Source organism: Mycteria americana, chromosome 1, assembly GCF_035582795.1.
Source record: "Mycteria americana isolate JAX WOST 10 ecotype Jacksonville Zoo and Gardens chromosome 1, USCA_MyAme_1.0, whole genome shotgun sequence".
Classification (NCBI taxonomy): domain Eukaryota; kingdom Metazoa; phylum Chordata; class Aves; order Ciconiiformes; family Ciconiidae; genus Mycteria; species Mycteria americana.
The window spans coordinates 56939172-56962706 of record NC_134365.1 but is presented as its reverse complement, the minus strand read 5'-3'; the positions used below and the strand labels follow the sequence as shown (position 1 = coordinate 56962706).

Sequence of the window (23535 nt, the reverse complement as noted above, 5' to 3'; positions counted from 1 at the left end):
CGCCCTCGCCCGCCGGGCCCCGCCCACCCCGAGCCCTAGCCCCGCCCCGCCGCCGCGCAGCGGCGGGAACGTTCTAGAAGCGGAGGTGGCCGCCGCGCGGGGGAGTCCCGCCGGGCGCGCCATCTCTCCCCCCTCGGCGTTGTCGCTCGCCCCCTCTCCGCTGTCGGGGTCCCGCCGTGCCGGGGTTTCTCCCCGCGCCTCCCTGACGGGCGAGACAGGCGGCCTCCGCGGGCGCCTAAGCCGGTGTGGCGCCGCTCATTGGCGGCGGGGAGGGGCGGGTGGCGCCGGGCGCCCGCGCTCGTTGATGGTGTCAGCGCGCGGCGCCGCGGCGGCGGAAGGCCCCGCCATGCGCGGGCCGGGCCGGCGCGGGGGGGGCCTGGGCCTGGCGGGGGTGCGGGCGGGCGGCCGAGCCCCGCGCTAGCCGTGTCCCTCCGACATGTCGCGCCTTCCGGCCCAGAGGCTTGTCGCGGCGGTGAGGGGCTGGCGCGGCTTCTCAGGTCAGAGACTCCTTCTTCCCCCACACGCCTTACTTCACCTCACCGGTGCAGCCCGGCTCGGTGCCGCTGGGCCCTGTCCAGCCCCGCGCCCGTCCCCGTGGCCGTGGTAACTGACTGCCCGGGGTACGCTAAGCGTTATCGCCGCTTAGAGCCCTTCCTTCCCCCGGCACCACGGCGGCCCTCGCATCCGTTACCCTGTGCGTGCGAGGGGCGCGGGAAAGCAGATCTCCGGCAACGGAGTCGTAGCCCCAGTCACAGTTGAATCGGAGGGAAGAACGGCTTATTATTTGAAAAATAAAGCGACGATGTGGAAAGCTCCTTGCTGTCTTCAAAATACTGCTTTGTTTAATGCCCGTTGTGTTCTCTTGTCTCGTTGCAAGGTGTCCTGTTTGTCTTCTGTGTAGGTGGAGAGAAACAGTGAAAACCCTCTGTTTTTAAACTGCACAAAAAGCTGTAATTCTATTTCACTGCTTGGGTCTCCAGACTGTTACTCCAGTCAGTCATCACGTAGTGAATGCTTTATGTTATGACTATCAGTTGTCATGCATAAGTAGTCAATTAGTGGCTAATCATACTGGCTCCCACAGAAAATCCACAGTCTATATGTTCTGCTATAAGTCTCTGAGTCCCAGCTGCCTGAAAGGCAGCAGCTGTTCTGCTTGTGTTACACTTGCTTATGCTAGTGAAGAGTTGATTATCATTTGTTCTAAGAATCCAGTGCCATGCCTTGGCAGCATGAATTGATTTCGTAGTAGGCACATGGTAAGTGACATAAAAGAGAACCAGTTTCCAAAACATCAGCTGGTAGATGTTAGGAAACTGATTACCATCTCCTTCCATGTGTCTGATGGTTTGTATGTAGGCACAAGCAATTCTTCAGCTGCAAAAGGCTGTGACTGAGAATTCCAAAGTTGGTAAAGTTTGTGACAATATTTAATTTTAGTTTTTGTCTTATCATGCACACCCCCAGATCCCAAATGCACACTTGTAATTCTCTTTAAAACTTGTCTGCTTTGGCTGCATGTGGATTTGGAAGTGAGATACATAACTGTATGCTTCTGAGGAACTGTTTTCAATTTGGCTAATGTTACTGTCAAGTAAGTTAAATACATAAACAGGGACTCTTGGGTATCTTTCATACAGAAAAAAAAATCACATTGCTGTATAAACCTGTGTCATTTGATGGTTTCTTCGTGGCGTTATTAGTAAAAAAAGAACTGGAAGGGCCTTGAAACCTGTATAATTGTTCCAGATGAGTGGTATTTTTTGAAGACATAGTCAAGAAAAGACAGTATACAGGTGTTGTGCTTCAAGCCCTGCAGTGTTTGAGGGAAGCAAGGGAGGGAGAGTGCTGAGTCCATCGTGAACACGAAGTGTAGAAATTGGGAGGTGCAAACTGACAGCTTTCTGGGTTTTCTTGCTGGATTGTCAGGTTTAGTGTATGTTAATTTCTTTCAATCTGTTTTATGAATATTTGATCATGAGTTGAGTTGTGTGCACATTTTTTCATAAACTATTATGGTATACAACAAATTGAAATGCTAAGGAGGGATATTTATGTCATATAAGGTGAATGAATGCTACTAGTCAGATGACGAGTATAATTCTGCAGTTTTCTAACTGGAAGGGTCTTTTACCTTGACATGGTGCATTTTTTTCCTCTAGTTTGCAAGTCACATGCTCCCCGAAGATTTTCCATCCAGCCTGCCCAGCAGAAGAAGATTCCAAACCGGTATTTGGGCCAGCCCAGCCCCTTCACACACCCACACCTTCTCAAACCAGGTTAGGCTCAGGCCCTGTGTGAGCCAGTCATTGGTATTCTTTCTTTTCTCTGTTTTGCTGACATGTCTAGGACAGAGGAGTATTGATTTGCTGCATCACAGGTGTCCATGATTTCAGCTGTTTATGATTACCTTCATTAGGCAGTAATTATATTTAGTAGTTCATTTCCTTATCTGAGATGATACTGATTCCAAAAATAGGCTTCACATGTTAGCTTTTTACCTTTTTCTCACGGGGTGCTCAGTGTCAATGACTTCAGTACTGCAGACCTTTCATGGCAGTGGCATCTTAGGAGCTCATTGTCCTGCAAGTACAATACAATTTATATTAAGGGGGAGTCCCTTGTGCAAGCTGAACTGCTAGAGTGCTTCATATCTAATGTCTTGTGGGTCACAAATAAAGGTGTAATTCAGGAAAAGAGATCAGGGAGAGACTTACTGAGAGATGGACACCACTTGTCTAAAAAGCATGCCCCCTTCAGAAGAATATTCAAGCTGTGAGGAAAAGAAGAAAAAGAGACTTGTGGCTATAAAGTTAGAAGGTAGCGATGAAAGAGAAGCTGAGGTTGTGCAGTTTTATGAGATTAATGAAAATGCGCAGGTAGGTATGAGATGACCATGATTAAATCTAAAAAAAATTGGAAGTAAAAATATATTCAAGAATATGTCCAGGAAAATATTCTGTTTCTGTGTTCTTTTTCCATAGATAGGTATAGAGAGAGAACAGATGAATATATAACCATGCACTTACATATTTAACTTTAGAATAATTCAGGTCAGAAGGGACCTCAGGAAGTTACTAGGTCCACCCTCTGCTCAAAGCTGAGCTAACTTCGGTATTAGATCAGGGTGCTCAGGGCACTGATTAATAGCTCACAGTAAATGAGGCTAACACTTTAAAAGTACTCACAGCTGAAACACTGGAGATTAATTCTAGCTGCCCATAGTAATTTTCCATTTAATAAAGGAGTGGTGTTTTCCTTAAATTAATATAATATTGTTTTAGTGCAATTATTGTTTTAAAAAGCAAATGCCTTTAAGGAAAGAGAATTTCCAGGTCTTGCAGTCAGAAGACAAATGGGATTCCCATGTTCCACCCTACTGCAGCTTCTAAACTTCACTGGACTGTTTGTGATAGTTAGAAAGCTGACTGGAATGCAGCGGAGCATAGGAAATTTGCAGTATAATATTGCAAAATGTGGGGTCAGATTGCATTAAAACAGTTTCTGTGTTCTCTGTAATTTCTAGATCTACAGAGTAAAACAAATTGGGTGGGTTTGTTTTTTTCTTAAAAAAAACCCAAACAACTTTTACACCAAATAGGTCTTGGGGATGTTATGGTGTTGAAAAGGTGTAAAGTTTAATGCAAATGCAACATACATGATTTTCTTAAAATCTCTTTTATCAAGTAAAAACATTCTGGATAGGACTTCCCCCTCCCACCCCACCCATGCAAGAATCGACTTACAGTACAAGTCAAATTTCAATTTTTATTCTAGAATTGTCACTGCGTCATACGTTAAAGAGGAAGAAAAGATCATTAAAGTAGAAAGTTAGCAGTATGAAAATGCAATCTATGTTAAAATAGGGTATTAGCCAAAGTACTGATTAAGGCTCATGTATTAATTTAAATCATAGTTAAGGAGTCTCACATTTTTAAAAATACATACTTAAGCTGTTGTTGGTTGTTCTTTCAAGTTCAGTCTGGTTTTGGTGAGTATCTTGATCACTGTACTTCATATCCTTCATGACTGGAGCAGTTTAAAATGTACTTTCATCTAAGAGATCATTTGTTTAGTTAGAGTCATTAGGAATATAGTGTTTAACTTTGGAAAAATCAGAATTGTTAATTCTTGAGAAAAGCTACATCTGCCCTGGAGAAGATTCCTTCTCTTAATCAGAGTCTGCTGCCAGCCTGCAGTTCGTGGTTTCTTTCTGCCTGGAATCTTGTGACTGGTTAGACTCTGCAACCTCTGTGTTTCTGCCTGATCTCCCAGTATCTGTAACACTCAGTCCGCTCCTGATGGGTTAGAACTAGTTACTTTATGAGTTGACTTAGTGTGTATTTGAATAGTCATTCTAGCTTTATCTGAGGAAATTAATGCTCAGCCTCAGGAGGTAATCTTCTGTTCAATGTCCAGATGCTATAAACCCCATCAGTTTTCAGCAGTCAAAGTCCAGTTTGCCTTACCCCTTCTGCTTTTTTAACATGTCTTTCTGAAAACATCCGTCTGTTTTGGATATTTGTCTAAATCTACCAGTTTCGTGATTCCTGCTTTTGCACAGAAATACATAACACAAAATCAGATTTGTTAAAATAAATTTCTGTCTTTGCATGATGGAGGAGCAGATTGAGTGAGGATGTGTTGTAGGCATGGAAGCTGAAGATTTGCATGAGAGAGCAATGGGAAGGCTAATGAGGGACCACAATGAAGCTGTGCATATGAAAGGCATCAGGGAGTAGGCAGGAATCAGGCATGCGACTAGTAAAATATCACGAGTGCCTTGAATTTCTTGATCTGATTTGTTTTGTATTCGTAGGAGAGGTAACCCCAGGACTGTCACAGGTGGAATATGCTCTTCGCCGACACAAACTGATGGCATTGATCCAGAAAGAAGCCCATGGCTGGGATGGATTGGACCACACAGTGATTCTGCTATCCAACCCCATGTACTACATGAGCAATGACATCCCCTATGTTTTCCACCAGGACACTAACTTCCTCTACCTCTGTGGGTTTCAGGAGCCTGACAGCATCCTGGTGCTGCAGAGCATTCCTGGCAAAGCGCTGCCCTCCCACAAATCCATACTTTTTGTGCCTCGGAGAGATCCAAGCCGAGAGCTGTGGGACGGGCCTAGATCAGGCACAGATGGGGCAATTGCTCTCACGGGAGTAGATGAAGCTTACACCATCGAGGAGTTCAGGCACTTGGTGGCCAAGCTGAAAGGTAACAAAAAATGGAGGGGGAATGAGATGAGATGTGGTTTGCAGGCTCTGAATGGTACGGGTTTGGAAGGTGGTCTATGACACCAATTCAAGACTATGATGAATTTAGGGAGGTGCAGGGGGTATGACAGTATGACAAAGGCAGTTGGAAGTTCTTGTTAGCTTCTTGAGGGTCATCAATGGAAATGTAGTTTTGAAAATAATAGTTTTTCCTCCCCTCTGAATTTCTTGTGTACTCATGTGAATGCCAGTGTGCACATCTGTGAAATGTAAGCAACAGGATAAGCAAGAGAACATCGCAAACCGTGTTAACTGTTTTAGTCGTATCTTTTTGCTGACAGAGCCAGAACCAGATGAAGTATAGGAAACTTGAAGGTATTTTATTCGTAATAGACTTGGAAAATGATCCACACAGGGAGGCTGTTAGTCCCCTCACCTTTTTCAGCTAGATGTTGACTTACTCTTGAAATACGAACATTGCTGTCCTTTAGATGTGTTCTGCTGCATCTAACATCACCATGTAGCCTCAATACTTACAATCCAGGGTGAACTTAAATGCATTATAAAATGAAGTTGAAGGCTTATGACAATATAAAAAGGGCAAGTGCTTGGGGGATTACACAAATAATCCCCCGAGTGAATTCTGGAGTCTTAAATACCATCTCAGATTCTAGTTATTTTGTTTCAAAAAAGGATATATTGAAAATAGAAAAGTCACAGAAAATGCAACAAAGATGATAAAAAGTATGGAGTGTGTGTGAGATACATGCTGGACAAACGTGCTCAGTTTGAAAAAGAGAAAACAGAAGGTAAGGCATGAGAGATGTGTATGGTTGTATGGTTATGGAAAGCACAGAGAGGATGAGTAGGAATGATTAGTTGCTATTTTTCATAATTTACAAACAAAGGGAACACTGAATGAAATGATCACATGGCAGGTTTTGACACCTTTTAAGTTTTAAGTTGTAGATCATTCATGGAAGCTTTAGAATGTCAAAAGTATAAATGGATTCAAAAGTTTTTAGTTCCATGGGGGAGAGGTCCATGAAAAGCAGTTAATCACTGTTATGAAGATGCAGCCTTGAAATGAAGAAACCAGAAGTGGGGAGGATGTGCTAAGGGAAATACTCTTTCATAAATGCCCAGTTTCTTAGAGACTTTTTGTAAGCACCTGCTAATGGCTACTGTCACCAAAGAGGGAGGGCCTAGGCGGACATCAGCTGTGACTCAGAATGGCTTTTCTACTCATTTCCATTTAAAATGCTCCTGTGGGGAGAATGTGGGTGCTAACTCTGGTGTTCTAAATAAATTTCCACATAGGTAAATATGTTTGTCCTCAGTAAATTATTATTCTCTGAATGGCTGAAATAAGCAGTTGTTCCCCAAAGATACCCTGAAGCGTAGTTGATAATGACCCTGATTCCATGCGATGCGTAAAAGGTAAATTGCCTTACAGCATCAGGGGTGTCAGGCTAAATGAGAGAACAGTTCAGAACATGCACCACTGCAGTGCAGTGGCTACTTAGCTTACACAAGTGCAACTTTGGTATACAAACTCTGAATGGATCTATGCAAGATACACATATTCAGTGATGATCCTAAAACCTAATATTTGCATAGAAGTGGGAATTTGTCAAATCTACATGCTATGAATTGGTAATCTTCCAGATTTTTAAGAGATTGCTAGTATCCTGTGACAGCGAAAGTGTCTATATGGTCTGTAAATGCAGATTCAGAGGAAATTATTTTCTCAAATATAGCAACAAGTCTAGTTTCAGAGGAGTAAGTTTGTTCAGTAGGGGGAGGACATTTCTACATTTATTTTCGTCTGTGTCAGCTTTTATTTTGTATTCCAGGTGAGTCAAACATTGTTTGGTACGACTTGAGGAAACCGGTGCATACAGAGCTGCACTTGGACTACATGCAGCCCCTGGCTGAGATAAAAGCTCGGAACAAAAACCACATCCAGGGCATCCGACATCTAGTGCAAAACCTTCGGCTGATCAAATCTCCTGCAGAGATTGAAAGGATGAAGATAGCTGGACGGATGACAGCAGAGGTACGGGGTTGTGTGCTCTCCAATTGAACCAGTGCATTCCTTTAAAGAAGAAAGGGGAGGGGGCTGTTGATAGGGTGATGTGGGTTGGAAGGATAGCTTTCGTCTAATCTGCTACTGAACTGCTGTGTCTCAACCATTGGCTGGGCTCAGCTCCCTCTACGTGACAAGGAGAAACAGGAAGACTGCTTGGACTACCAGCTTCTCTCAATTAATGTAACTCCAGCAAAGACAAGCCAGCAGCTGTTAGAATTTGCTTAAAAGCAATATCTATTCAGGAACAGGGTAGCCTCTTCACTCTTCCCAGCTTCCCTTCTCCTTCCCCATGCCATTTTCTGTCCCATTTACCCCGTTGATTTTGAGGAAACGGGATTTTTGTGAACACATTGCCTGTGTATGTCTCCATATTCCCGTTTCTCCCTCAAATACCTTTTGAACTCGTTGGTCAGTTTGAAACAAATCTGACAGATACCTCAAATGCAATTATGTTTTTGTGAATATTATTTAAATGGATAGCCAAATAGAAAAGAGAGGCAGAGCTTGTCCTCCTCTGAAGGAAAAGCTGCATAAGGCACTCATATTATACATGAGGGAATCCATAGAGAACTTATAAAATGCCAACCCATGGGATCAGCTTCAATCATGTAATCCCTTTTCAAAAACTAGAGTCAGTCAGCCCCTAAATAGAGTGTCACGGGGAACAGAGCTTAATGGGTTCTAGTCTTGACAGTGCTCTGCATTTTCAGCTGCCTCTGGTTCCCATCTTCTGGGCCAGCTGATTGTAGGCCTTCCTCAAAAGACAGCAGGTAAAAAAAAAGAACTTCCTTCAAGTTCAGGCTCCTTTGCTAACTGAAAGGCCCTTCTTTTTCATAGGCTTTCACAGAGACAATGTTTGCCAGCAAAGCCCCAGTGGATGAAGCCTTTCTGTATGCAAAGGTGAGTACTTCGTGGCTGGAGGTGAGATAGAAGGGATGGATTTTGTTCATCCTGCCAGGAAAATAGAAATGTCAGATCTCTCTATAATGTGCCTCCCACTGTAGCACATTTCTCCTTCACCTATTTCTTATGGTTCCTAGGACATGCAGAAAAGTCAGTGTGAGGAATTCTTCAGCTGTATTTCCCATACCCTTATTGAAGGAACATAGTGGTTGTCTAAGTTTATCTGCTATTGATGTCTTTTTCTACTGTATTTAAATACAAAACCTGCTAAACAATCAGAGGTATAATTATCTTATTCTATAGTACAGTTCTGTTGTACAGAATTTAAGTAGTTATAACACCTATTTATAAAGTGTGCTTCTCTTGACTCTAGCCTCTTACTATATCAGATTACCACAGCTATCTTGAAGCAGTTGTAGATGCCTCTCAGTTACAAAATAAGGACTAATTGGCCTGCATATTTGATAAGGAATTTTGTAAGGAATTGCAGTGAGATGCCTGTTTGAGAAACATCAGCAGGATTTGACCCTCTGTTGTGACACAGATGGGCCTGTGCTGACATGGCACTGAGCAGCAGTACTCACTTGTAAAGAAAATTATTTTAGTTAAAGTGTATTTTACAGATCAATTTTTTACTCCAGATCAGGATCGTAAAACCTACTTTACTACATGTAGGCATCCTGAAGTGTTCTGTCCCATGTGGTTTTGGTAATTATAGAAAAGACGTGTTATTAATATATTGAGGATATAGAGTGTCTTTACAGATGTAAGTTTATTCATTTCCATGCTTTCATCAGGTTCATCACTCAAGAAAGGTAAAGATCTTGAGGCTTACAGTGCCTTTTTTTTTTTCCTTGGACGTCAAGGTAGTGCATGCTTTCAGACCTTCTTAGTTCAACAGTTACGAAAATAGATACTGCTGTAAATACGCTAGTACTTTATAATTCTAAAAGACAACAACAAAACATGACTGTTGTCATGCTGACATTTAGGATCTTTGAAAATTCGCAAAGTCGTATGGCAACTAAGAGCATTACTTTATATAAGAACAAATCCTCACTTGGATTTATGACAACGTAATGAATGTTTGATACAGTATTGAACAGCTTGCACCAGAAAGAGCTTCCATGAGACCAGATGCAGGCTTAAAACGCTCTCTTGAAAAGTGGATAGTTCGGTATTTTTTTTCTCCAGTGTTCTTGGAAAACCTTCAAGGCTGCTTTCATTTAGTGAACTCACTTTCCAGTTTCACTTTGTGTTGTACAAATTAAGAAAACAGTTGTCAGACATGAATTATAATAGCCCTGGGGCAGTTAATCACCTGAATCAGCACTAACAGTCTCCTCCTCTCTGAATTGGTATTCCAGTTTGAATTCGAGTGCCGGGCTCGTGGTGCTGACATCTTGGCATACCCCCCTGTTGTTGCTGGTGGCAACAGATCAAACACTTTGCACTACGTGAAGAACAATCAGCTCATCAAGGTAAACCAGTAACTTAAAATGCAGTGCTGTGACACACTGTCCCCATATTTGTCCCCTAGCTGCTCTTTGTTTTGACTGAACAGATCAAAACACTTAAATATATATTTTCAAGTGATCAGGGAAAAGGAATCCTGCCCTGATTAGTTTTACTGTCAGTGACAGATTAACTTCACTCCATCTAAGTCTCTTTGTCTCCTCTTTGCACTTGCTCCAGTATTTTCTGAACAGTGGAAGGACTTGCAAATAACTTCATTTGGCAAGCATGTCTGCTCCCACACCGTGTGCAGCAGTGTGCAGTGCTGGGTGGGTTGCTAACCTCACAAAAGAGAGTGACCACTGCAGCAGGCAGGGTGAAGGCACTGTGAGGGGTCTTCTGCTTTCACTTGCATTGCTTGGCCTTGCTTTGCAACATAAGGTGCAATAGTGCATTCCTGCTCTGGCAAAGCTGAAAAGCATTTTGAACTCCATGTAGGGCAGCAAAGCAGGGTAGGGGAACAAGGAGGGAAAGGATCGGTGTGAAATGTTGAGAGGTGGATTAGATGGCTGTAGGTAAATTAACGTGTCTTGTCTTATTTTGAAGATTCACATTATTGAATTGAATCCTCTCTAGCTTTCCTTACAATACATCTTTAGACTCAGATAAGTATTTTCAGGAGCACTATTCCCTGACTTACTCATGATTCACTTTTCAGAGGAGCATATTTTTCCTCTGTCTTAATGCAGGATGAAACTTTCCCACTAGCATTGTCTTGTCTTGAAGCTGGCATGCTAGCAGACCTTGAAATGATCTGCAGAGACAGACGTACAAAAGATATGACAGGCTGCTTTTGGCAGAAAGCAGCCTCCTTTGTTGTACTGTCATCCAAGGTCAGGCGTGCTCATGTAACTCCAGTTGTTTCTGTTAAAGTTGTTCAGTTAAATGACTGTCACTTGTTTTTTTCAAAACTGTTAAACCCATAAACTTGACTCTTTCTTTTCCTTTGTGTGCTACTTCCTACAGATCCTGTTGGCAAATAGGCTAACAAAGTGTCTAATTGGGAAGGTATCTGAAGGCTGCTTATGGCCTCATGTGGACTTCATTCAGTCTGCCACTTAGTGGACTCAGTTTTAAAGAAAGAGGACAAGATGCATGACATAAGGCACTTACTGGACAATCAAACCACAGGCTGAATTCCCTTAGCCAATAAATTGTTACTTAGCTCGTTTAATTGCTTGGAAGAAGGCAGGTGCTATAATTTCATATTTTACTTAAAGAATTGAACCAGCTATTCTGAAAAAGTTAAAAATACAATTTAAATGGATAGTTAATGGCCTGTCTATTCAGTGAGATCTGCTCACTGCTAGTTTATCTACTGTGTGAGTGTTTGTGGCACTTAACTGTACACTATGATAGTAACTAGCACTGGAAGTAGTGCTAGGAGTGAAATTCTGCTTCTTATTTTTTTCCTTAACGTGCTAGAACTATTCCTTGTCATTCCACATCATGGCTGCTGGCACAGTCACGGATCTGTGGAATGAATCTCTATAAAAGGCCTTGGATTACATGTAATGTAAATCCATAGAGAATTTAATCCAAACTTTTTACAGATCTCAGTGCTCTATTTGTTGTTAGCCCCTTTAAGGAGGGAAAGCAAGGCAGTGATTTTGTTCCTGGCCGTTTGTCATTTTTGTGTGGCTTTTGGAAGATGTGCAGTCAGTGATTTAATTGACATGGAACAGTTTTGCTGAAGTGAATTGGAAGTTCACATCTCTGAAAGTTTTTTCTTCATCACCAGAGAGATTCAGAAGTATATCTTAGAGCAGTCCAGAAAGTCCCAGAAGAGAACAGGGAAGATGGTACAAGCTATTCAATTGTGCATTTACAGTAGTGATACACTGTCAGAGAAGTGATTTTGCTGGGTCCTCCTACTTTGTGACAAGGCTAAATCTTTAGCTGTTAGTGATCTTGTGGGTAGCTCAGAAATCTATGTTTTTGTTGCAAAACCGTTCTGTCTCAGTCACTAGCAGAGGACTTCTAGTGAAAGGAGTCGCTGGTGTAATTTGCTGGAGTAAGCAGTCCAGGTGTGACTGGGACTGATGTCTCACAGCGCAAAATAGTTCAAGGAAAATGTCTTCTTTTACTCCAAAGTGCTTGAAAATCAGCGTGTTAAGAGGTCAGGCTGTAGATAAGCATAACAGTCAGAGACTACCTTGCAGAGAAACAATCCAACTGGAATAGCCTATTTATAAACAGTAGCACCTGGGGTGTTGTTCTGCAAAAGGAATCCACATCTCTGCAGCTGCTTTGCAAAAATAAATACATAATCTCCTTTCCTGCTCTCAGACAGAAAAATCAACTCAGTTAATAGCCAGACCGACCCACAGGGCATTTTTTCCTGTTTTTCTCCAGGATGGTGAACTGGTCTTGCTAGATGGTGGATGTGAGTCTTCCTGCTACGTAAGTGACATCACACGTACCTGGCCTGTCAATGGAAGGTATGCTGCGATAAGGCTGTTTTGAAGAATTTTGAGAAGCTCTTAAATAATTGATGGATTGAGTGTATGTGTGTTTAATCTCTGTGTGAGTAGTTTTAACATGTCCCATTCCGTGGTTCTTCAGAGTAATCAAATTATATAAACTAATCTTTCAGATTGAGAAGCTGTATTCCCCACTGCCTTATTAATTACTGCATGAATATGTGTGATTACTGCTATTTTCAGCTACTACAGCATGCTTAAAGTGCAGAGAGGGCTTTTGTGCATTCAGCTGTGGCTAACTGTGGTTGTGTGTAAGAAAACAGGAGTTTAGTTGACCTGTATGTGGCTCTGTCAGTTGTGTATTTGCTGGTGTGGTGTCCCTGTGGTTTTGTGTTTGATTCCTGTATGTTTTGGGTCAAGTGCATTCTTTTTCCTGCAGTAGCTTTGCCTTGCTTTGCTTTGGGGTTAGGTTGTCAGCTGAGAAACCCTGCCTCTACCCAGTGTATTGAAGGGTATGTTGCAGTGATGCCTTGTCTGGCATTTCATATAAGGAGCAGTTGCTTTCCTTTCTGACTTTCCCTGCTCCACCATTGAACTGAATCTGTCCCCAGAATAGGTTCTGGGTGGAGGTTTAATTGTGAGAAGTGTCCTTTGTTCCTTTTCTCAATGGTTTTCAGGTTCACCAAACCCCAAGCAGAACTATACCAGGCTGTCCTCGATATCCAGAAGTCCTGCCTGAGCCTCTGCTCCCCAGGCGTGAGTCTAGAAAATATCTACAGCCTCATGCTGAGCCTTATTGGACAGAAACTGAAAGAGCTGGGGATCCTAAAGAGCAGCATCACTGAGAGCCACTTCTTCAATGTACTTGAAGTTTTTTTTACTCCAGCTTCCCCCCACTAGGCCTGACTCTTTTCTCCTTGGGTTATGTTAGTGGCTTTAGTTTGGCTCAGGGATTTTGAGGTTAATCTTCTAATTGTCCCCACTCACTATGCTTTAATTCATGTTGTGGGCTGGTCTCAGCACAGGACTGGATTTCCCTCAGACAAGGCTAAACTTGCAGATGTGTTTCAACCATTCAGCGCACAATTTGGTCTGAAGTAACTCCCCAGTCTTATATGCACATAGTGTGAATATGTGTTCCTCAGCACTTGCTATTTCACTCTGCGGATCCGTTCCCATTGGTCTGTGCTACTTGTTAGTGTAGTTGCAGCTTTGGAGTATGAACAGTCTGAAGGGATCTATAGAGACATTGGCACTAACACAAAATTCTGGGTCCAGGGCTGGCTGCAGGCAATTAGTCATAGTTTTGTGATCTGTTTAACATAGCATAAATCTGCAGTGTCACTAAAAGGTGCAGCCCATTCTTCTCAGTCATTCCACCTGCTGCCTCTTCTGCGCCATTTTGCGTCAGTATTGGGATTCACAAGCTACCTGGTGAACAAGACTGGGAAACTGGTCTGCCTCAGAGCTGAACCTGCAGATAAAATAGGATTGGTTTGCAGTTAGAGAAGTTTATTCGATTCCACTCACTGCAAACCTGCGTGATTGCTGATGCCAATACAAGAAAGATGGCGGAACTAGGTGACGGAACTACCCTTTTGGCAGCAGGACAGATTTCTGCCAGATTTAATTGCCCTGCAGTGTCAGTGCAATGACAGCACAAGTTCTTGCCTGTGAACGGAGGCTATCATGCCGGTTTCTCTCGGCAGGCGGCAGCACAGCCAGATGAGACCAGCGTCTCTCTGCAGCTCACTCCCCAGTGAATGCGAGGAGCGTGGGGCAGAGGAGGAATTAGCTCTTTGGTTCCTGCTGTCAGGGAGCTCCTCTCTGGAGGGAGGGGAATTAAGATAGTGCGGGGGGAGGTGGTGTCAGTGCCCTGTAGAGGTGGATTAAAATCCTGCTGTAGCTGCTGAGTGAAATCGGCACAGCATCCACTCTTGTCGTGCGTAGGAGACCTCTTTGCTACATCACGTAGCAGCTGTATCAGCTGCTGCCGGTTGTCAGGGTCTGCTGATGGGAGCAATGCAGGGCTTGGATGTTTAAGGGATGGAAAGGATTGGGGCAGCAAAGCTCAGTGAGCCAAAAACTGAAGTCTTGCCTGACATGCTGATGTGGTGATGGGCTTGGGTTGTTCTTTTCAGTGAGGGGGAAAGGATGTGGTGATGGGCTTGGGTTGTTCTTTTCAGTGAGGGGGAAAGGCAGCCTGCAATATGCTTATAACAGGCACCTGGTACTGGTGGGTTTTGAGGGCCATCCAGTTCTGGTAAATGGAAGACAGCCCCTGGTGACCTAGTCATGGCAGTAAGATTGCTAGTTAAGCACACAACTATTCTATCTCTTCTCCCCATCTTTTGTATTGGAACAAGTGGTTGGGCTGTGTTTAACTGCCTCCGTGACACTTGTTTTGTCTTCTGCTAGGCTGTTCGAAAGTACTGCCCACATCATGTGGGTCATTACTTGGGCATGGATGTTCATGATACCCCAGATATATCTCGATCGCTCCCGCTCCAGCCAGGCATGGTGATAACCATTGAACCAGGTAAAAAAGATATGCAGTCAGTGGTGGACAAAAACATGCAACACTGAGAATAACAGTATTGCTTTCAGTAGTTAGGTGGTCCCTCAGACCAAAGTATTCAGGTCCTTTCTGATGAAACTGAAAATTATTACAGTATTGGAAAACTTGAAGTTATTCCCCTCCCAAAGTCACTACAGTATTAGAAAACCCTATTTCCCTCCCAAACTCAGCCAAGGTAACAGATTGTGGGATTAAACTCTCAGACAGTGATCGAGTGCAGTGCAGAGAAGCAGGGTCAATTCACTTGTGCTGTGTTCTGTGTTACTGTGACTAAACTACCAGTCACTGGTAGTGTAAGTCTCAAGCGTTGCAGTCTGCAATTAGAGGCATTCACAACTTAGCTTTGTAAATTGGGCATTTCACGATGAATCTTCCTTTCTGCTTGTCACTGGATTTGGAGCTGTCAACCGGAAACTGATATTTAATGCGTGGCTCTTCTCTCTCTCTATTCAGAACATTGTTAGAATCGTCATTGTGAACATAGCATTGAGAGCAAGAAGTGTGGAAAGGCCAGCTGTAATTGTGGAAGTTTTTATTAACATGCTAGTGTCTGTAGGCACTGACGGACACTTTCATTTCTTTGCCCACCAACTGCCATGAGTGAGGGGAAAGAGAGTAGCTTTCCTTATTAAAAATTCTCAGGATCAAACTAATGTTATGTTGCTGAAAATCCAACCCTGCTCTCATGGTGCTGCAGTAAAGGAAAGGTGTTATGGAGAGCGTTGTGTGTTTTAATTCCCTTCCTTCTTTCAGGCATTTATATCCCTGAGGATGACGTGAGTGCCCCAGAGAGGTTTCGTGGCATTGGTGTGCGCATTGAGGATGATGTTGTGATAACAGAGGATGCGCCTCTCATCTTGTCTGCTGACTGTCCCAAGGAGATCTACCACATCGAGCAGATCTGTGGCCGCAGCTCATGATGCCCCTTCTCTGCCTCTTTCATCCTCCTCAGGACATGCAGCCTTCCAGGGATGCAGGTCCCTGAAGTTGGCTGTAGTTGCCAAGTGATGGAGGGTGTGGACAGTTGATGGCTGTTTCCAAGACTGGGGCTGGGAAGTGGAATGGAAAAGGCTTGAGTACTGAGGGATGAAAAAGCAAAGCAACCTTTTCTGTGTGCATTTTCCTTCTGATTTGATTAGTGCTGATGTTGAGCCGTTGTAGGACATGGGGGTGGATTCATCTCTCTGCTTTGTGGATCCATCTGTTCTGGTGCCCTTGGAGGGATGAATCTTGTCAGTGCCACCAGCAGGGCTTCTGCCTGATCCCTCTCCAGATGCATAGGTGCAACTGCTGAGACCAGGGCCCTGTTTTTTCCCCTTTAGCAGTAGTTTCACAACAGTCAGGTTTTAAAAATGAAGCTTTGATAAATGCTGTTTTGGGGGGATAAAGTGTGTCAGACAGCTTTGATTTTTATACAGCCCTGGAAGGAGGGGTTTTGGTAGTCAGGAAGATGGGTTTGGTTGGGAGGTAGTGTTATCTGAAGCCTGGGGAGAATGCTTTTAGTATTTAAGGATAAGGATGTGTTTGGGCCTTGTTCAGGCATATGCAAAATAGGCCAACAGCAGGAAAAAACATCTCGTGGTCTTTCAGCTTAGTGGAGTGTTTGGTAATTTCAGAAAGGACAGATAGGGTTCAGGAGGTTGGACATACCCATTCTTGCTGTCTTCCACATTCCCTTCTTTTTGTCCCAAATGTCCATTCCAGTCTCCTGTTCTGAGCCCACCTCTATACTGGGAAGCAGGGCCGTGTTGGCTGTGCTGGACTCCACTGGCGAGCTGCTGCTTGTCACCTAGATGTGAGGTGTGAGATTCTGGGACAGTCACAGCACCTTTCTGGTTTATGCTGTAAGTGCCAGCAACTTCAGCAGTGTATTTTTGAAGAGTCTGCCCTATGGTGAGTCTCAAGTATTTACACGGCTTTTATACAGAATTTAAAGTAATTCTTTTTAAAAATCCTGAGGGCGAGATCACAGCTGCCTTTTGGGTTTCCCAAGTGCACTCAGTAACTAATGCTCTGTGATAGTATTTTTGAGGCAGCTGCAAATGTGATTAGGGGCTAGGATGGATGAGCAGTAAAGAGGAGAGTTGTCTTCCCTCAACATCAGCCTACCACCCAGGCCATTGTATGCAGTCGTAAATACACTCACTAGAGGCAAACATGGCGTCTGTGTATTTACTGAAAATATTTTGGCAATCAGCTCTTTAACATGTCTGAAAAATGCCTCTCATCAGTGCATCTCCTTTTATTTATGCTTGCTGTTGTATCACATCATCTTACCTCCTTTCTCGTGGCAGATTTCAGTATTTTTCACCTGTTACTCTCAGTTCTCTTTCTTTTTCTCTTCTCTTCATACATTGTCTATTTTTGACCCGCTAATATGTCACTGCTTCCTAATCAATTTTTCTTTCTAATCAATGTCACTGCCTCTTGCCCATTTTGCCCTAATTCACCACAGTGAATGTAGTCAGAAGCATGTGGGGAAGGTAGTCAAGGTTCCCGAGTTTGACCTCTGGCTCTGTTGCTGTGTAACCTTTAGCAAAATCTGCTTTTTTTTCTCTTTTTTTTTTTTCTTTTCTGTGTGTCATTTCACTTAGTGAAGGCCAAATGGACAGTGTCTTGCATCTTTCATTGCTTTTAATGGGAGCTGGGTGCATGCACTGGGGTTTGAATTTGGCACTTGAAAGGCAGCCAAGACATGCCATAATTTTATTTTTTAAACATGATGAAAAGTAAATGCTTTTACAGAGTTTAGTGTATCAAGTTTCACGTAGTTAAGAGGATGGAAGCCTTTGTTAGATGCTCATGCATTACAGTGATATCTACAGTGTAAATTGTTAGAAGAAAGGCTTGTTAAGTGTGGACACGGAACTGATGAATAGTTTTGATGTTGTTCTGATCTGTAACACATTTGTTGTTCCAATTACACCTGTTAGAGCCATGTCAACTGGGACAAATCTTGGGTTTTGGAACTATGGAAGCAGCTTAAAATAACATTAACCTGAGAGCTACATATGTGTGCTGATCTTCACATCTGCCCGTGTACCTAACAGAGTTAATAATTGTACTTACTGTAAATAAGCCTTTGAAATACCTATAAAAAAGTTATTTTTAAAATAAAACAATTTGTACAAAGTAATTTCTCAGGCCATCAAGTTGCATGGCTATTGAATAGATATAAGCACCTCCAGAAAGAGCATTATTTTTCAGGGAGATTTATAAATTATCTGTAACCTATCTTGGACTTGAAATAACATTGTCAAATGCAGGCACACACTAATTCCTACTCCTCTCAGGAAAATCCTGCAACTTGCAAACACCAATAGATTTTAGGAATGTTGTGGATGAATGTTTCTGTCAGTAAAGAAGTGTTTGTGACTCTGCTGAGTGGAGAGTAATGGATCTTGCTAGGGCTGCTGTGCTCCACCATGCTAAGCGTGGCTAAGCGTGTCTGATTTAGGCTGTGCGTTGCTCCATGTTCTGTAATTCTTCCACAGTGTTCAGCCATTTCTTCAGCATAAACTGCTGCTAATGTTTTGAATGTGTTGTTCCATGTAAAGAAGAGTTCATTTTGCAGAAGGTATTAAATCTGAGTCTTATCAACCTAAATTTTCGAAGGTGTTTTCTCACTTGTTGCAGAGGTGGATAATCAGAGTATCATCTGGGACCTACACACATGCTGCAGTGTCCCTTGAATACAGCCAAATCCATGAACATTTTACATGGCCTTCATTGAGAAACTCTAAAGAATCCCTTGTCTGGCTGCACATACCCGTGGCGCACCTCCCCAGTCACCAATCCCATACTGCCAGATTTACGGTCTGTCTCTGCCACAGAAGAGATTCCTCACTCCAGCCACTTGGGTGCAGGAGCAGATCTCAGTGGCAGCACGAGTTGCCAGCTGCTTGATGAGGGTGTTGGTGGGATCACTGAAAGCGAAAGAGAAGTTGAGGTATATGCAAGTTCACTTGGGGAGACATTTTATTGCAATTATGGCACAGGTCTTAAGGGCATCAGAGTACGAGAGAAAATGAGAGCCAGCCATCCCTATGGAGAAGCTGCTTTGCTTTCAGAGGAAGCCTGGGAGGCTTTTCTTGGTTTTCCCGTTTCACCTTCTACCAGGGGCCTGCTTTGCCTTGCAGAGAGCTAGTTAGTAGTAAAGTCCTGTTGTTAAAGTACAGTCTGAGCAGAGGTGCTAATTTGCAGATATGCTTCTGTCATCAAAGTGGAAAGAAATTTGGCATTTAACACAGTTTGGCATTCTGTCTCTGTTATCTGTGAAAAACACAATATGTCTTTCCTAAAATTACATTCATTATTTTGCAAAGGAACCTGATGGTGTAGGAAGAAGCAAACTGAGGCAGCACATAAAAGAGAATGGAGATGGAGGTTTTTGGGAATGTACAGTGCAATAGAGAAGATTCAGGAGAAGGGTGCGATTTGGAGCTGTGGGGATGTGCAGGTGGGTGTGAGAGCAAGGAGAGAACAACAGGGTATAAAATGGCTATTCAGTATGTTGTCAGAGTGGTGCAATAGCTCCAGGAAACTGGTTATGCTAACCCGGAGACCCTGATTGATTTGTCCTACTCAGGAGGGGGCAACGAAGGAGTCAGATTGTATTGAACTTGGTCTTAACAGTTAGTTTAATTATTTCTTTTAAAAATCAATAGAATTATCAATGAGAAAGTTTTCTGCAGTTTCATGTTATTGATCATGTGTCATATTTTAAATAATGTGAAGGGGAAAGAGTACATTTCTAGGCAAAATCTTCATTACACTGAAGGGAGCAAGGCTGAGATTACATGCTGTTATGCTACCCAAATTACTGCTATGGAAATCTAGTAATTACTCCCAGGAGAATTACCATAAAGCAAAAAGAGTTAGGGTTAAACTTAGGAAAAAATCTATATGAGATAAATGACAAAAATGCTTTAATTATGATGAGATGCTTAATACTTTGTGTCATTGGATAACGAAACTCTGCACTGCAATAAATTGACATTTTTTTATTTCTTTTAAACTGAGTTGTCTAGAAGCCTATATAGGCATCTCTTCATTAGTATGCAGATCTAAACTGCATTTAAGTTTATAATTTTCTGAGATCATTACAGCATCTCTGTTATATGTGCTCCCTACATGCATGCTCAGCCTCTACTTGATTAAAAATCATCATTTGGACACTTTTAAAATGCTGGCTCTAGGAGTGGGTCTGACTTATAAAATTCGTTGTATTTCAGAGGTGTAACAACAAGTTACATTTTAAAGCAGAATTTATAATCAAAATGGATAGTGAGACACAGTGGGCTCAATGGCGCTCAATTTCTCCCCTCAGCTCCTTTCACCTTCTTGGAGTTTGTCTTGCTGTCTTAACTGGCTGCCAGCTCCGAGCCTTCCTCACTAGCAGCAAGCGGAGCAGTGAACTCCTATCTTCTGGGACAAGTTACGCTTCAGCCCACCTGGTTGTTTCTCTGAAGCACCAACTGATATTTGGCTAACCAAACCCAGACTCTTCAGAAGATGGGCAGAAAGGAACAAGGAAGAATTTCCAGGTCCTCCATGTGTGTTACCTTCTCTTGCTGACTCATACCATGTGTGCCTTTTTAACTGCCATGACAGAGTTATCCATTAATAATGGCAAAGAAAAAAAAATTATTCCTGTCTGGGTAAGCGTTATGACCAGATCTTTAAGCAAAGAAAAAGTAAATGAGAAAGCTGGTTGTAGACCCAGGAGTGGGAATGGCTCCTGTAGAGTTCAAAATGTGCCTTCCCCTGGGATGTTGGGGAAACAAGTAGCACTGCAGGAGCGATGTGCAGTTTCGGTTTGGGATCTTCTTGCGAATGCTGGTCTCAGACATGCTGTGATGGGCCAGAATTGACAGTGGTTGAAGCTCTGTGTTGCTTTTCTCCTCTCAAGACCGTGAAGAGCCTGTGGCTTTTTAAAGGAATCTCTTTTTTTCATGATTTGGGCAGGAATATCATGGCAGCAGAGGTTGGGAACACTCAGCCTGTGGTTCAGTCATCAACTAGAAGTTGGCAGTCCAGCAAAAACTGGTTGAAATGCAGTTCTTCCCAGGGAAATAGGCTCACTGTGGTTTTTTGTCAGTAAACTGGGCCAATATGAACAATATTGTGTAAAGGGGAGAGAAGCTTGTCTTCTCTTTATTCCTAGGCAGAACGAAGCTTCTGCCTCTATGTCCGCTTTTGAGAGATTAATGCAAAATGGGATTGGCCACTGATGCAAGTTAAGATTAAGCAGTCTGACTCTTGTACCAGGAAACAGTTAGCAGATGTCAGGTAATTTCTTATCATGTGAATCTTTTACTCAGAGAGGTAGTGCTTTAAGTTTGGCGATAATATACTTTGTTTTTCCAGTCTAATGTGCACACAGAGTGCAACATATAACATCAGTTTTGCCTATGGGAGCTACAAGCAATACCTCTCTAATTAATAGTATTGCATCTTGGTTATGGACATGTTAGCCGGCATTGTAGTCATTCAGAGAAAGCGCAGGTTTTAACGGTACAGAAGGGGTGGGGGTTTAAGCTTTCTCAGTGCAGGTCTCTTACCAGGCTACAAAAGCAGGCAACTGGTACTGCCTACGAACACCCTTTCTTACCTCCTTTTGGCAGACTGATCATTTCTGTTTAGTGGCCTGGGTGAAGTTTGTAATTTGTGTTGGCATTTCTGTGCTCTTGTCCTAATGTGCCATCAGGACCCCTTTTTGATCTAGTAACTGCTTACCATTTTTAGCATTGCCCCTAGGATAGACAAGGTTTGATATGGCATCAGGGATTAGGAGAATTCCCACCATGGGATTGAAACTGCCGTGGAGCTGGTCTGGCTGACTCCTCGCACACCGTGCACATACTCCCTCAGCCCAGTTGCACATGTCTTCTCATTCTCAGAGGGGCAGAGAGACACGGCTCTGCTGATGGCTCAGGAATCTCCAGCCCTCACATCCCCATGCAGCTGCCCATGTCACGGAGGCCTTAAATCTCCAACTGTCCTTCTAACTGTTCCCCCTCCGGACTTGTAGAGGTACCAGTCTGCAGCCGAAAGAGCCGGAGCCTCCGGTGTGCTCATTGCACTGACCCGTTACTTGTCAGATTCCATAAGGTACCACTGAGATTCCTGTGATGCATTGCAGATATCTGGTATGTATATTGCTTTCTAATTTATGCTTTACCCTGTTCTTTTTTCCAGGAGATGAGCTTTTTAACAGCTACATGGGTGTTACTGTGGTGACTGTAACCAGGCAAAACCATACAGTTCTTATTGAGATAGTTCTACATTTGTGGACTTGGATATGATTAAGAGATTTTTAAAGGCACGCTGTATTTTTCGCCCTTCCCTGCAGAACAGAGAGAGGTTTCTAATGAACTTTCAGTTACACAGTATAAAGTGGAAATGTATGATTCATCTTCCAAAGCATGTGTGTATTAGTGTATATATACAAACACACACATATTATGTAAACAAATGTTGTGACTTCTAGCTAGTTAGAGATTTAGGAGGGATTTTCTCCAAGCATAATTAAGATTGTTTAGATATTTAACTCTTCATTTCTTTATGCTTTATTTGGATTTCTTGTTAAATTTACTTTTACCTTAGAATTTCCAGGGTTTATAGTTCTTGGTGTTTGAATAATTGCATTATCTCTGTAATATATTTTACTGTAAATCATTGCCATGTAGCCTTAACATTGCCTCCATCTTCAGGGTTTTTTTCAGTTTTACAGTGTAATTTCCCTGCAGTATGAGGCTTTTGAGGACACAGCATTCTGTGATTCTCACCTGAGGAGTGCCTTTCCAAAAAAAGGTGAGAATGTGCTATCTGAAAGATGTGAGTATTACTCTTGAAATTCAAAACTGTAAACTATGGGAGTTTTGAACCCAAATGTATCATTCGAACTTAGTTTCTTGGAGAAATAAAATAGAACAAGTGTAGCAATTAATGAAGAGGAGGATTGTAGTGCAAACCTAAATTCCTAATATACCGATAACTGCAAATTAATCTCAGCAATTAGATATGAGAGCTATTTTCCTCCAGTGTGCAATTCTCTCTGAAATTTTAGTGAATGTTAATAATAAATTAGAAGACTGATAAGCTGTTTCTCTAAACTCATTTAAGACAAGAAATGCATCAAATGCTACATTTCTTAAGGACTCGATTTTTAATGAGTCACAAGCTAATAGAGGACTGAGCTGAAAATCCTCTAGAATATTGCCTATCTTCAGTTAATAGAGTCACTGAATGAAAAGGTAGGAGGCAGCCTTTGATCAAGTAGTTTGAGTGCCTTCCTATTACAGCCATTGCATTTTACATCCTCAATTTAGTGCTGAGCCTGGTAGCTCGTGCGTGACAGCAGCAGATCCCTCAGTAAGGCATCAAGCCTGGATCTGAAGGCTGGGGGAGGGAGAAGGATGAGATGGGGAATTGTTTCTTTTAGTCATTTACCCCAGCTGTTAACCACCCCATCATTAAAAATCTATGAACCTTTTCGTTTTTTTGCCCGCCCCCCACCCCTCCCAGCAGGTATTATAGGGAGGATAAGGAGCAACTTTATATGTTTAATGAAGAGCTTGGATACCTGCTCTGGGTTCAGTTTAGCCTTGACAGTGGAAGCATGACATACAAATGCCTACAACTCTGAACTTCAGGTCCTCCTTCAGTTGCATTTCTGAGTCCCCAGAGCTGCACAACAAGGCTGTTCACAGTTTAGCAAGGAAAGCAAACCCAGAAGGACAAAGAACTAGAGAGGAAAGGAAGAAAATAAGCAATGAAGAGACATACGTGTTGCA

General features: G+C 42.7%; 1 protein-coding gene across 2 annotated transcripts in view; it reads left to right on the top strand.

Moving 5' to 3' along the window:
- Positions 1-55: 55 nt before the first annotated feature.
- XPNPEP3 (X-prolyl aminopeptidase 3) overlaps positions 56-23535 on the top strand; it is a 31234-nt gene continuing 7754 nt past the window's right edge. Inside the window, exons 1-14 of one of the 2 annotated variants that reach the window (XM_075500017.1) lie at positions 57-497; positions 2163-2279; positions 4820-5227; positions 7083-7285; positions 8156-8218; positions 9589-9702; positions 12092-12177; positions 12837-13020; positions 14578-14698; positions 15491-16630; positions 19063-19196; positions 20067-20397; positions 21640-21888; positions 22453-22552. In XM_075500017.1, coding sequence (XP_075356132.1) covers positions 437-497; positions 2163-2279; positions 4820-5227; positions 7083-7285; positions 8156-8218; positions 9589-9702; positions 12092-12177; positions 12837-13020; positions 14578-14698; positions 15491-15657 — 1524 coding nt within the window. In that variant the 5' untranslated portion in view covers positions 57-436 and the 3' untranslated portion in view covers positions 15658-16630; positions 19063-19196; positions 20067-20397; positions 21640-21888; positions 22453-22552. Of the gene's footprint in view, positions 498-2162; positions 2280-4819; positions 5228-7082; positions 7286-8155; positions 8219-9018; positions 9088-9588; positions 9703-12091; positions 12178-12836; positions 13021-14577; positions 14699-15490; positions 18338-19062; positions 19197-20066; positions 20398-21639; positions 21889-22452; positions 22553-23535 lie in introns of those variants that run through there. The other variant, XM_075500008.1, reaches the window with a different exon arrangement.